At 35.3% G+C, this 14373-nt stretch overlaps 1 protein-coding gene across 1 annotated transcript in view; it reads left to right on the forward strand.

Moving 5' to 3' along the window:
- Positions 1-14373, forward strand: part of LOC135201872 (cell adhesion molecule Dscam2-like) — a 220196-nt gene that overhangs the window by 195046 nt on the left and 10777 nt on the right. The window contains 4 exon segments of the mRNA XM_064231173.1: positions 6753-7002; positions 7134-7277; positions 8758-8886; positions 10167-10331. Of these exon segments, the coding sequence (XP_064087243.1) occupies positions 6753-7002; positions 7134-7277; positions 8758-8886; positions 10167-10331 (688 nt within the window).

Raw genomic sequence — 14373 nt, forward strand, 5'->3', positions numbered from 1 at the left:
TTTTTTGGCTCTATCACAGTCCTCCAATTCGACTGGGTGGTATTTATAGTGTGGGGTTCCGGGTTGCATTCTGCCTCCTTAGGAGTCCATCACTTTTCTTACTATGTGTGCCGTTTCTAGGATCACACTCTTCTGCAAGAGTCCTGGAGCTACTTCAGCCTCTAGTTTTTCTAGATTCCTTTTCAGGGATCTTGGGATCGTGCCTAGTGCTCCTATGATTATGGGTACGATTTCCACTGGCATATCCCATATCCCTTCTTATTTGCTATTTTCAGATCTTGATACTTATCCGTTTTTTCCCTCTCTTTCTCTTCAACTCTGGTGTCCCATGGTATTGCGACATCAATGAGTGATACTTTCTTCTTGACTTTGTCAATCAACGTCACGTCTGGTCGTTTTGCACTATCACCCTATCCGTTCTGATACCATAGTCCCAGAAGGATCTTTGCCTGATCGTTTTTCTATCACTCCTTCAGGTTGGTGCTCGTACCACTTATTACTGCAAGGTAGCTGATGTTTCTTGCACAGGCTCCAGTGGAGGGCTTTTGCCACTGAATCATGCCTCTTTTTGTACTGGTTCTGTGCAAGTGCCGGGCATCCACTTGCTATGTGGTTTATGGTTTCACTTTTCGTATTGCACTTCCTACATATGGGAGAGATGTTATTTCCGTCTATCGTTCTTTGAACATATCTGGTTCTTAGGGCCTGCTCTTGTGCCGCTGTTATCATTCCTTTTGTTTCCTTCTTTACCTCTCCCCTCTGTAGCCATTGCCAATTGTCATCGCTGGCTAGTTCTTTAGTCTGTCTCATGTATTGTCCGTGCATTGGTTTGTTGTGCCATTCCTCTGTTCTGTCTGTCTTTCTCCTGTCTCTGTATATTTCTGGGTCTTCGTCTACTTTTATTAGTCCTTCTTCCCATGCACTCTTTAGCCACTCGTCTTCACTGGTTTTTCAGATATTGCCCCAGTGCTCTATTTTCGATGTTGACGCAGTCCTCTATACTTAGTAGTCCTCTCCCTCCTTCCTTTCGTGTTATGTATAGTCTGTCCGTATTTGCTCTTGGGTGTAGTGCTTTGTGTATTGTCATATGTTTCCTGGTTTTCTGATCTATGCTGCGGAGTTCTGCCTTCGTCCATTCCACTATTCCTGCGCTGTATCTGATTACTGGCACTGCCCATGTGTTTATGGCTTTTATCATATTTCCGGCATTGAGTTTTGACTTGAGTATCGCCTTGAGTCTCTGCATATATTCTGCATATATTATTATTATTATTATTATTATTATTATTATTATATTATTATTATTATTATTATTATTATTATTATTATTATTAATTCTCAGTAGAGAAAAAAATGACTTGAAATGTAAATAAAAAGCAAAAAAATATTATTTACAATAACTAATAGATAAATGGTCATATTATAAGAATCTTAGGTGAAATAAGTAAACAGAAGGTAATCAATTAATTGATTTATTAAAATAAGTGTGAAAATGAGATATAATGAATAATAACTAAAGGGACGAAGAAACAGATGGAATTCAATAACTAAAATAAGTGACTAAAAAAAAGATTCAATTAAATATAATAAAGACATTTAATATAATAAAGAAAAGTAAATGAATTATTAAACATTAAGTTAATTAATTAATAGGTAATTAACTAGAGAAATAATTCAGACTGAATAAACTGAATCAAAATGTGTTAAATTAAATTGAATATAGATAAAAATTATTACATGAAAAGTAAAGTAAGAAATAGAATATCAGGAACCGACAAAAAAAATAGCAAAATGAAAATGAAAATTAATATAGAATAAGGAAGAATAAGATAAAGAGAGTAAAATAACCGTTGGTTCCATGCAACGTAAAACCACCATACAAACAATCAAAGTTTGAAGAACAAAATGACAGTTCGTATGTCTTTCTTGATAAATGAATATCGTGAAAATCGAGAATAATGAATAATGAAATAGCTATTTCTTATTCAGTAATATTATCAGTAGGACTTTAGTAGCACAATATTGAGCGCCAAAATAAAAGGGAGGACGATAACAAGCGAGAAAGTCATAAAAAAGAAAAAAAAAATTTAAACGCTGACTCCCATCTTTTAACAACCAGCCCCAAATTTCGGCCCTAAAGTCTGGTAACAACATGAGAACTATCTTGGGAAACAGGAAATCTCAGCTTCGAGATAAAAGGCAGGTCGACGAAAAAAAAATCTAATCAATGTACTTATTGGTCTTCTTTTTATGTCATTTTATATATTTTTATGAACTGAAAATGAACAGTTATGATTAAAACTTAATCTAAGATGATGATTGCAGCACAATAAAATTTTACATTGTAAAACGACCTGGCTCGTCCCGCCCTTCGTTTCATTTCTCGTATATACATATTGTATTTTTAACGGCAATACACTGGGGCGACATTTTTTTTTTCTTTTTAGCTCTTACGCATATCCTAATTTGACCTTTGACATTCCATGTAGGAAGGAAGGAAGGAAGGTTGTCCCCGGTTTATTGGTGATTTCGCTAACAGCATCCCATGATCACAAGAGAGAGAGAGAGAGAGAGAGAGAGAGAGATGAAATCTAGGAAAAGGATTGTCATAAACACAACAGTCCCGTGTATACATCCTAAGGCAATTTATAAAGCTGCCGTATCGACCCTGTTGACAACTGGAGTCACTGAAATCTCTCCACAGTGTTTCATTAGAAGTTAAGCAAGTCCTTGTGTTTTGTTTATCGACGTTTGCAGTTCAAGTTTAACTTTTGTGATGTTGCCTCTTCTGGATAATGAATTCGTCTGTACGGTAGCAGAGTGAACGAGTGTTTACTCTTCACGCTGATATTCTTTGAAGGACTTACGTTTAAACATTGCCGGTAATTGAAATGGAAGGCTGTTTTCATATTCTTTCCATTTCAGCACAAATGAAAATGATTGAGACTTATTTATTATTATTTGATGCAGATAATTGTCAAAATGTAAAAAAGATGCTTGGGGTGAATATTAATCTTTTTGATACATCTCCATCTATAAAATGAGGTCAGTCGAAATGAAATTGGGAGTAAATGTTGTGGTAGTAAACCCCATTAGCTAGATATTAGTGCATTAGGAAGCACCTCTAGCTTGGATAATAAATTTACTGTCTCAGACCCCAGGAGTGCTAGAGGAGGGATAATGACTCCGCAGTGCCTTGAAATTAGCTTTGAATGATGACGAAGCCCCTTTTCACTCCTGTGAGATGAAAGAACTGAAAATTATATAATTTGTTAATGCAATGTGGCATTAGAAACGATATAATTTTTCAAGTTCCTTCATCACATTGCATTAAAAATGATATGATTTTTCAAGTTCCTTCATCCCATTGCATTAAAAATGATATGATTTTTAAGTTCCCTCATCACATTGCATTAAAAATGATATAATTAATTTTTCAGTCCTTCATCACTTGCATAAAAATGATCTATTTTTAAGTTCCTTCCATCCCATTTGCATTAAAAATGATATGATTTTTCAAGTTCCTTCATCACATTGCATTAAAAATGATATAATTTTTAAGTTCCTTCATCACATTGCATTAAAAATGATATGATTTTTCAAGTTCCTTCATCACATTGCATTAAAAATGATATGATTTTTCAAGTTCCTTCATCACATTGCATTAAAAATGATATGATTTTTCAAGTTCCTTCATCACATTGCATTAAAAATGATTATGATTTTTCAAGTTCCCTTCATCACATTGCCATTAAAAATGAATATGAATTTTTTCAAAGGTTTCCTTCATCAAACAGTTGGCATTAAAAATGATAAATTTAATTTTTCAGTTCCTTCTCACATTGCATTAAAAATGATATAAGTCCTTCATCACATTGCATTAAAAATGATATGATTTTTCAAGTTCCTTCATCACATTGCATTAAAAATGATATAATTTTCAAGTTCCTTCATCACATTGCATTAAAAATGATATAATTTTTCAAGTTCTTTCATCACATTGCATTAAAAATGATATAATTTTTCAAGTTCCTTCATCACATTGCATTAAAAATGATATGATTTTTAAGTTCCTTCATCTCATTGCATTCAAACGATATAGATTTTTCAAGTTCCGTCATCCACATTGCATTAAAAATGATATAATTTTTAAAGTCCTTCATCACAGCATTTAAAAAGATTATGATTTTCAAGTTCCTCATCACATTGCATTAAAATGATATAATTTTTCAAGTTCCTTCATCACATTGCATTAAAAATGATATGATTTTTAAGTTCCTTCATCTCATTGCATTAGAAACGATATAATTTTTCAAGTTCCTTCATCTCATTGCATTAAAAATGATATAATTTTTTAAGTTCATTGCATCACATTGCATTAAAAATGATATAATTTTTCAAGTTCCTTCATCACATTGCATTAAAAATGATATAATTTTTAAGTTCTTTCATCACATTGCATTAAAAATGATATAATTTTTAAGTTCCTTCATCACATTGCATTAAAAATGATATGATTTCTAAGTTCCTTCATCTCACAGGAGTGAAAAGAGGCCTCTTCATCATTCAAAGATAATTTCAAGGCCCTATGGAGTCGTTAACTCTCCTCAAGCGACCCTGGTGTCTGAGACATTAGTGTACATTCCAAGCTTGTGGTACTTCCTAATGTACTCATATCTAGCTAATGCCGTTTACTACAACAACACCTATTACCAATTTCATTTTGTTTTACCCGTGTAGCCTTGTCTCTGCGTTTGAAAGTTTGTGGATATGGTACAGAGGTGGGGCATGGCTGACGGTTGTTTTGCATAAAGAGGGAAATATGGAACTTATGAGAGGCAGTGAGACAAAAATGAAAAGTCAAGGCTTGTATGACCAGCAGTACAAAGTTTAGAGTGGTCAAGAGAAGCAGAGTTAGAGAGAGGGCAGAATTCGTAAGAAGGTTTGTGAGGAGAGGTAAAAGAGTACTTGTGTGTAAATCTAATGATGTTTGGGGGTAATATTACACGTAGCAGATGAATAAAGCTGAGGTACCAGTGTATATCGTCGTATAATAGAAAAGAATGAGAGAGGTTCTAGTAGACAATTAGAACCTATACTTAACTGGTTTTCAGAATAAAATAGTTGTTAGGTATGATATTCCTCTGTTGAATGAGAAAGGAGAATCTGGAGGAATTGCTTCGAAATTAGGCTTTCTCATGTGGTTCTTCTAAAGAAAAAATTCATAACTATAGCTAGGAAATAGAATTCATGAGATGCAAAATTTGGGAACAGATTGAAGAACAAGTTAGATGAAGTAAAAGAGTGAAAATAGATGCAGTATATCTCAACATTAGCTGGTTGTACCAAGAGGGAAAATGGGAATATTTCGGTTGGTAACGTTATGTTAAATATTATTCAGATTAAAGCAAGCGAGTTTTATATAAAAAAAAGGCCGTGATTAGCGCTAGTTGAGAGGATGAATGAAAAATAAACAAAGGTCTAGCCGTTAACACATTAAAGTGTAGGGAGTTTATGAGCAGTGTACAAATTGCAATTAAGGGGGTGAGTGGCTGCAGGACGGAGATGATTATATAGTGGCATACAGTCACAGGGAGAGTTGGGGAAAAGGATGGCCTATGAAGAGGGAAATTTGAGCCAAATAAGAGAAAAAGAGTAATAAGCAAATGGACCTAAAGTAAAACGTTGTTCATATACTGCTAAGGATAATAGATTCCAGTGTTCTTTAATTGAGTCCTCGGAAGAGTAGTTGAATATGCAAGATAGAGCAGAGCTGAAGTGAAGGTTATAAGGATGAAAGCTAGTGAACATGACTGATGAAGATTTAAGGAGGGATGGGTATTAACAATTGCATGTATAGTATGAATGGAATTAGTAGCTTAGTAGCATTTATATGTACACACACATACACACACACACACACACACACACACACACACATATATATATTATATATATATCTATATATATATATATATATATATGTATATCTGTATATATATGTAGAATGTACTAGTAATTTTTACCAGCTATATGTAATTATAAAGAAGTCATAAGCCACAATACCTTCTTAACTTCTCAGATTCTTTGCTTAAGGCTTTGTAGTGACAAGCGTATCCAAAAATGAGCAAAGAATTTGAGAAGTTAAGAGGGCATTGTGGCTATTACAATTACACACACACCACACACACAAACACACAGATCGCCAACCCACATAATATATATATATATATTAATTGTTAATATATTATATCTATATATATATATATATATATATATAATGTGTTTGTGTGTGTTGTGTATGTTATGATATGATATATATATATATATATATATATATATATATACATATATATATAATTGTGTGTGTGATGTATGTATGTATGCATGTATGTGTATCGGCTTCTCAGCAAAAAACTTATAAGGCACATTGGTTCGTTGGTGAAGAAGGCTGCATTCCAGCTGTAGTGATGTCTATCTAAGTTCGACAGATGTGTGTACCAGTGACCTGAAACAGTATTTTATCCTTCTCCATTGCATTGTAGGTTTCGGCTACTTCTGTTTAACTTAACAGGGATATGTTCGATTCCTACGTAGAAACCTCAGTGTCTTCATATAATCCACATTAGTATTCAATCCTGGAAGTGATCGTGAGCAAAAAACCGCCTGAGGAAATCAAGGATTCTAAAAATCTTTACTTACAATGTTACGTTGCACAGCGACCAACGGGACTTTTCTCCTATAAATCGCAGGGCCTGGAATGCGGGTCTCGGTACCACCTGTACGTCGTAAGCCACAACGCCGTCGGGGGGAGCCCCAGCAGCAGCACCGCCGTCGTTAGGACTTTGGGAGGTCCTCCTCAGCCACCTCAACCTCAACACTTCTTCTCGTTCAACTCCTCGAGCATCGCCATTTTCCCGAAAGCGTGGAGAGCTCAAGGTTGTCCCATCTCCCACTTGGTGCTGGAGTATCGTCGACACAACGACCTGCACTGGATCCAAGGTCAGATTACAGATGATTTGCTGTTTCTCGACTTTTTTTTTTATGTAAAAGCCTTCCATATATTAACTACTTATTCTACCTTTTCCGAACTAATCTCCTATTGCCTTGACTATTGTTTTCCTGTCCATCAGTGTCGAGTGGGTGGCCCAAGGAGAATCGGGTGGATGTCGGGGGCTTAGAGCCCTCTTCCAGATACGCCCTCAGAGCGACAGCAGTCACGAGCGCAGGTTCCACGACTCACAGCTATTCCTTCGCAACGTTGACTGCTTCTGGAGGTGGGTGGCATTTATTGCTTCTTAAAAGCCTTATATAATTCATTCTAAATATGTAGCGTGTTTAAGGTTCAAAGTGTAGATATTTTAATGCCATTGTTCCACACATACACGCACTCATATAATATATATATATATAATTGTATATTTCCGTCCCTGTGAAACGTATTAATTTATAATTTTTTTCACTATCAGCAAGTTCGCAAGTTCCTCAAAGAGAAACAGATGGAGTGTTTGTTAAAGAATGTGATAAATTATTCAGTCCGTAGATTTTAATTATTTAAAGGAACTAGTCACGAAGACCACACTTCCGTAACATCTTTGAACAAAAATTTTCTTAATATAACAGATATTAGTGTTGATTTAGCTATTGATTCATATTTTACCGCAACTTCAGCTAATGAATGGTAACCAGCTTTACAATATGCTTGTCTCTCTTTCTCTATTTGACACAAACTAAGAGGCTATAAAAGCTAAAGTATGTCCAAGTTGTCTATGACGAGATCCTTTTAACTCCTATAAACATTTTGTATTATGTTGAGTGATTAAATTGCGTTAGAAATTATCTGTAAGTCAATTCAAGCTGAAGAATATGGCGCAAAATATGACTGAACCGAGTGATTGCCAACTTTGGTGATCATGCTATACTTGCCATCAACTGTTTGTTAGACTAGGAAGAAATTTGGTTGGTAGAAAAATAAAACTGGCAGTGCAAAGTAATATTCCTAAAATGGTGGTAGTTTTACCTTTTTTATACACAAGGTATTTTTAGCGTATCTTGCATTGCGTGTTGGCTGCTGGAAAATATGAGATGTGCTAGATGCGACACACACACACACACACATAGCTGCATTTGTCATATACATTATACATATGAAGATCTGTCTCTCTCCGGGAGGTGATCTCGCAACTCCCATTCATGCCATAGCTGAAGGTCCTTTGAAACGAAAAACTTTCACCAACTGATGATAAATTTTTTTTATGGAAACTCAGTTGATGAGAATGCAGTGCAAGACAGATTTCCAACGCTTTCAGAAGTCATTTATGCACAAGGCACTTTCTCTTTCTGTTGCAGGATTAGATGTACCGTGTTTATAACAATAAATATGATTGAAACAAGTATGATATTTAAAAGTCAATTAAGATAATTTCCCATTATTCAACAATGCAAAAACCTAGACTAAGTGGCATATTTCTTATTTCTTAGGAAGAAAGTGATAAACGTTTAGTCAAATCAGTTATTTAATATCATCACATTATCTTAAGTAACTTTGTAGACACTTTCAAATCTCTTATCTCGTATAAGCAGATCGCCCATACCTTCATAGCCATTACTATCATTAATTATAATTTAGTGAACGATGTTCACACAAACATTCGTCTTTTGCATAAGCCTGACGATGTGATGCATTTTTATAGACTCATGTTTGTTAGTCAGTCTCAGTTTGCTTTAAAGCCTGAATTTTTCTTTTACGTTCTGAAGAAGTGTCACCTGTGTGGTCTGAGGACGGGTGGAGGCAGTGGGGGTCGTGGAGGGTACTGCTGCCGCTCTTGACCTCTGTCATCGCCCTCGCTTCTTCCCTGACCCTCGTCTGCTACTGCCTCAGGAAAAGTAAGCAATTGTTCTCTGTTATCCCCCGCCAGTAATCTTCTTTATTTACAGCAGTCTTAATCTCTCTCTCTCTCTCTCTCTCTCTCTCTCTCTCTCTCTCATCTGTGCATAATGCCAAGCTTTACCTGTTTTGACTACACCATAAGACATGTCTCCTTCTACAGAGGTATTTATCACATCTGCGTCTCTTGCGCTTACCAGGTGTAGGGCTGAACCATATTGTTGTCAATAACTATTTTTGCCTCGCTCATCTTTGATAAAAAAATGTATTGTGAGCTCTGAAGCATGATATTCAAAGAGCCCAGCTGGATTCATGATTCACTGTTCACAACCATTTTAGTCAAGGGGAAACTTACTCCAATTCCCCTCCTATGCTAAACCTTGTATAGTGACTTCTGCTTCTTCCCTGATTTGCGAATGACATAATCACGCAGAAATACATTGTCTGCCATCCCCTCTCTGTTGCTGCCTTCATCCAATTACTCTTTGTACCATCGTCAGTCACGACGTTACTTTCCCTTTGGCGAGTCACTGGAAATATTTAAGAGAAGTAATAGATGTATACCATATTTTGTTATTTTTTGACAGATTCACAACTCACTTTTGTAAAGTTTTAAGGAAACGATATTATTCTTAACTACTCATTTTACTTTTTTACCTTTACCATCATATTGAAGTACCAGTCTTCAACTGCATTTCTTCGAGGATTCTTTCATATATTCCAACATTTGCATTTAAAGACACTCTGTCTTTGTTTATTTGAAGCTTATTTGACTCAGTGACCGATAAATATACAAAAAAACCTTGAAAGTAGGTATATTAAGAAATGTATTTGCATTTATTGTGAATTTCGTAAAATAAAATGAACTTTTGATGACAAATCTCCGACATTTATCTTCAAATATCACATCCGAGTTGTACTGCATTTTGTTGAGTTTTGCAATCATATTTTTTCCTTATATTTGAAAATCAAACCGCAAGCCTTTTAATATCTTTTACTATGCGCCAATAGAGATTAATATTAATTTGTAAGTCTTTTGTAGGGCATTAAATATACGAAATTGCGATGCGATTCATTGTATATATCAAAAGCTACATTGACTGACATATTTAAATAAACAAATGACAGATGAAGATCTCATACTACAATTTTCATGTATGTTAGTATGTTGTGCATAACCACATACTGAACTAAATTGCATTGAACTCAAAAACATCACCACATTAAATCACATTTCTTTTCACTAATAAAATAATCGCAATAATCGTAACCTTCCTAGAAATACCTCCTGGTGGCAGCGGAAAGGAGGCCAGTGAAGACGAAGAGAAGCGCACTTCGACCAGTGACGTTATGGACAACAAACACAACATGGCCCAGAGGGAGCAATACTACGCCACCATCAGGAAGGTGAACCATAGAGACAATCAGAGCGACACTGCTCCAGGTAGGGTCTTGCGAAGTTCATTCTATAATGATTCTTCATCTCTCTCTCTCTCTCCCTCTCTCTCTCTCTCTCTCTCTCTCTCTCGTCGCTCTCTAAACCGTCTTAACCGTGTATAACCTGTATGTTATGGGAAGCCCACTAAAATTTGGACAAAAAATTAAAAGTTTTTATTTAAGCTTTCGGAGAGTACCTACATTCTCTCCCTCTTCCTGAAAGAAGGAGAGAATGTACTATCCGAAAGCTTAAATAAAAACGTTCCATTTATTTCAAAATTTTAGTGGGCTTCCTACAACATAATATTCTAGTACACGGATAGTGTTTAACTTTGCTAGATACATTCATACATACGTACATACATACATATATATATATATATATATATATATATATATATATATATATATATATATATATATATATATATATATATATATATATATATATATATATATGTGTGTGTGTGTGTGTGTGTGTGTGTGTGGTGTGTTTACGTGTGTGCGCGTGTGTGTAGACAAACAGATGAGAGAGAGAGAGAGAGAGAGAGAGAGAGAGAGAGAGTATTTGATATTCATCAGTGTTAGTCCATCTATCTACCTGTATAAACATTGCTCAATCTATCATTTTATGTATATATATATATATAATATATATATATATATATATATATATATATATATATATATATTATTTTTTTCCTCAATATCCTTACTTGTGTGTGCTGTGTTGGTCCTTTTTCAACAAGGATCAAAAATTCAATATAAAAGAAACCAGCCAAGAAAGGGCCAACACAACACACACGTAAGGATAATGAGGAAAAAATGGAGCGCTTATGACTTACCTTGAGTTATGGGATTGTTATATGTTTTAAATGTTGCCATGGAAACTCAGTTAATAGCTCTAAATTAAGTGTATTTACAAAGAAAAAAGCCATTGAACGGCCTGAGATAACTGAACGGCATATAGGCTACGTGGAAAGAGCACCCACCGTGTGCTGTTTGAATTACTCTATCATGCACAATATGAGAAAGTGGCCGAATTCAACATTCAATTCAAAGCTGGTTTCCAGATTGATGATCTCAGGTAATTGAATTCCAAATTACACACAACATAAAACAAAGACTTCTCACACAATATTTAAGGCTACTGCACTTATGGAGGGAATTTATCCCTAATCACACACAAGGGGAGAACTCTAGTACTTAAATAGTAAAATATCTCAATGAAGATCGTTGATCTTGGACAAGTCACAGGGGTAACATGCGATCGCTAGGTAGAATGGAAGAGGGAGGTTCGTTTGAGGAGTTAGAAATTGAATTTGAAAACGTGAGAGAGTTTGTTTGACTCGGAGGAAAAGAACTGGCAATATGAATGCAACTCAAACGTATACCTGGGTGCCTTATGGAGTGTCATTTGATGAGGATGGCTTCGGCTTTGTCCGAGCTTGGGGCGAGCCGGTCAGCGCCCTTTGTTAGACCTATTTGGGAAGGCAGAGTCGGACGTCTGTTCGTTATGAGAGACTGGGCCGGACTGAGGTCAATCCAAGGTGCGGATGCTTGGCGTTGGGGGTAGCTTAACACCCCCCGCCCTCCCCACCATTGGCAGGTCATTCTGGAAACAACATACGGCCAGCTTTTAAAAAGGGATCAAGGCGACATGGATCTTATGAATAGGCCTAGGAAGTACCTACCTAGCTGCACAATTCGCTCGCTACTACGACGGGCCGGAAATTCTTATGTCTGGCCTGGCCTAGGCTGAGTTTCTCTAAATCTCTCCCAAAGTCAGCTATTTTATATATATATATATATATATATATATATATATATATATATATATATATATATTATATATATATATATATATATATATATATATATATATATATATATATATATATATATATATATATATATATATATTATACATACACACACACACACACACACACACACACACACACATATATATATATATATATATATATATATATATATATATATATATATATATAATATAAGATTCTTTAGAATTCAGGTTAAACATTTGCTGCCACCATAGAAATGCTCTTACCCATTACGATAAACGGACTTATCTTCCATCAAGGTATTAATTCTAATAACCAAAATATTGACTGCAAAGATGAAAAGACCCAATTATACTTGATGCAAAGGAGAGTCATTCAATTTTGGGACTGAATGAAAAACAATAAATCTTGTTACTGTCCAGCTTTATAAAACTGAATTTTGATCGGCAATGAATTGCTAGTGAAGTATAGAATTTGAAGAACATTTGATGTCTAGGCCCGTCCTTTACGACGCTCCGTGATTGGCTATTGATCAACCAATCACGGGGATGGAAACTCTCAGTCTCTCTCGAGAGAGTTCACATAGGCGGGATGTATGTTTCACATCCTCTGAGGGATACTTGTGAAAGACGTATCCCTCAGGAGAGCGGGTACATACATCCTACCTTGTGAACTCTCGAAAGAGACTGAGAGTTTCCAGCCCTGCCATTGGCTTGTCAATAGCCAATCAGGAGACATCAAAAGCACGGTTGAAGTGAGTCTACTATAGCAATTCAGTACTGATCATATTTCGGTGCTAGAAAGCTTGAAGGTAACACCAATATTTATTGTTTTTCCTTCAGTGCTAAAATCTAATAACTCACCTCTGCATCATGTATAAATGGATCTTTCCATCTTTGCAGTCTGTAGACTTTGATTCTTAGGATTAATACTTTGATAAAAGACAAGCCGGCTTATCGTAACAGGTAAGAGGATTTCTGTGGTGGCAAATGTTTAAACTGTAACCTAAAGAAACTTATTCATCAGAAAGCATCATCCACCGGAAATTTAGCCAGGTTTCAACCAATTCTTTTCTCTGTTCATCTGATGATTTTTCCTTTAACAAAAGTGAGAGTTTCATCCTCCTATCTCTGTTGTTGGGGGTTAATTAAGAACTGAATTCCTCGAAAATTTCTGTATTTCATCTGAGGCGACGTGGTTTTCAGTTTTCATAGTGGCACATGCAAGCTAGAGTTATTCTTCTGCAGGGGATTTTCCAACGAATGCTTCCATCCGCTTCAACGAAATCAGTTAGTCTTGTCTCGAGAAATTTTATACGCTCAAAGGACATTTGCAGACAGTTTCTCCCAACCTGATGGTGATAATGATAATAACAATAATAATTATTCGCGAAGATTTTTTAAAGTCTGAAGAAATGCTGATACTAGAACTATTATATGTATGTATAGACAGTTTGTCGCAAGATAATCTACCCAGGATTTTGACATAGTTGCAATGCCTTTAGCACTTTGGCATTAAAAAAACCAACGACGATAATTTAACAATAGTACGGATGGAAATCTCCAGACCAAAGTATACTATAACTTTAACTGAAACAAAGAGAAAAATAGATTTCAGTGAGATGAATGAGTGTTGTGGTTTTTGAGCTTATTGTTTTCTCTAAGTATTTTTAGAATTAAAAAACAAAGTTTACTCTGCCGTGGGAGAAAAGTAATTGAAATTTACATGTTTTAACAAATGGGGGTAGTCGGTGAGGGCGAAAATGCCTTGATCCTTCATTATCTCCGAACTTGGTTTACAAAGTTGGATTATAAAACTTCCCTTTTTTACTTTCGTGGAGAAATTCTTGTTAAAAGGGTCTGGTTGAAAATAAAATTAAGTAAAAACTTTGTAGATAAGCGCCTATTTAGTGCATTAGTATATAAACTTAAGATTTTGCTAATTTCTATATATTTGATAATCATATAAAGTTGAACTTACGGACAGTTGAAGGAAAATTAATTCATGTGTGATGAGAGAAAATAAATTAATGTGAATCTTAGCAATTGGTGACTGTCAGTTTAGTATAAATAAACTTTGGGAAAAGCTGGGTCTCGTTAAATAAATATATTTGTAAAAAGCTGCTCGGTTTTATATCCCATTCGAAAATGTGTTGCTGGATTAAACTGTTGATAATTCAAAGGACTATTAAATCGACGTTTGACCCTGTTGGGTAAATTCTGTACACCATAGCTATTTAAA

This window comes from Macrobrachium nipponense, chromosome 28, assembly GCF_015104395.2.
Source record: "Macrobrachium nipponense isolate FS-2020 chromosome 28, ASM1510439v2, whole genome shotgun sequence".
NCBI lineage: Eukaryota > Metazoa > Arthropoda > Malacostraca > Decapoda > Palaemonidae > Macrobrachium > Macrobrachium nipponense.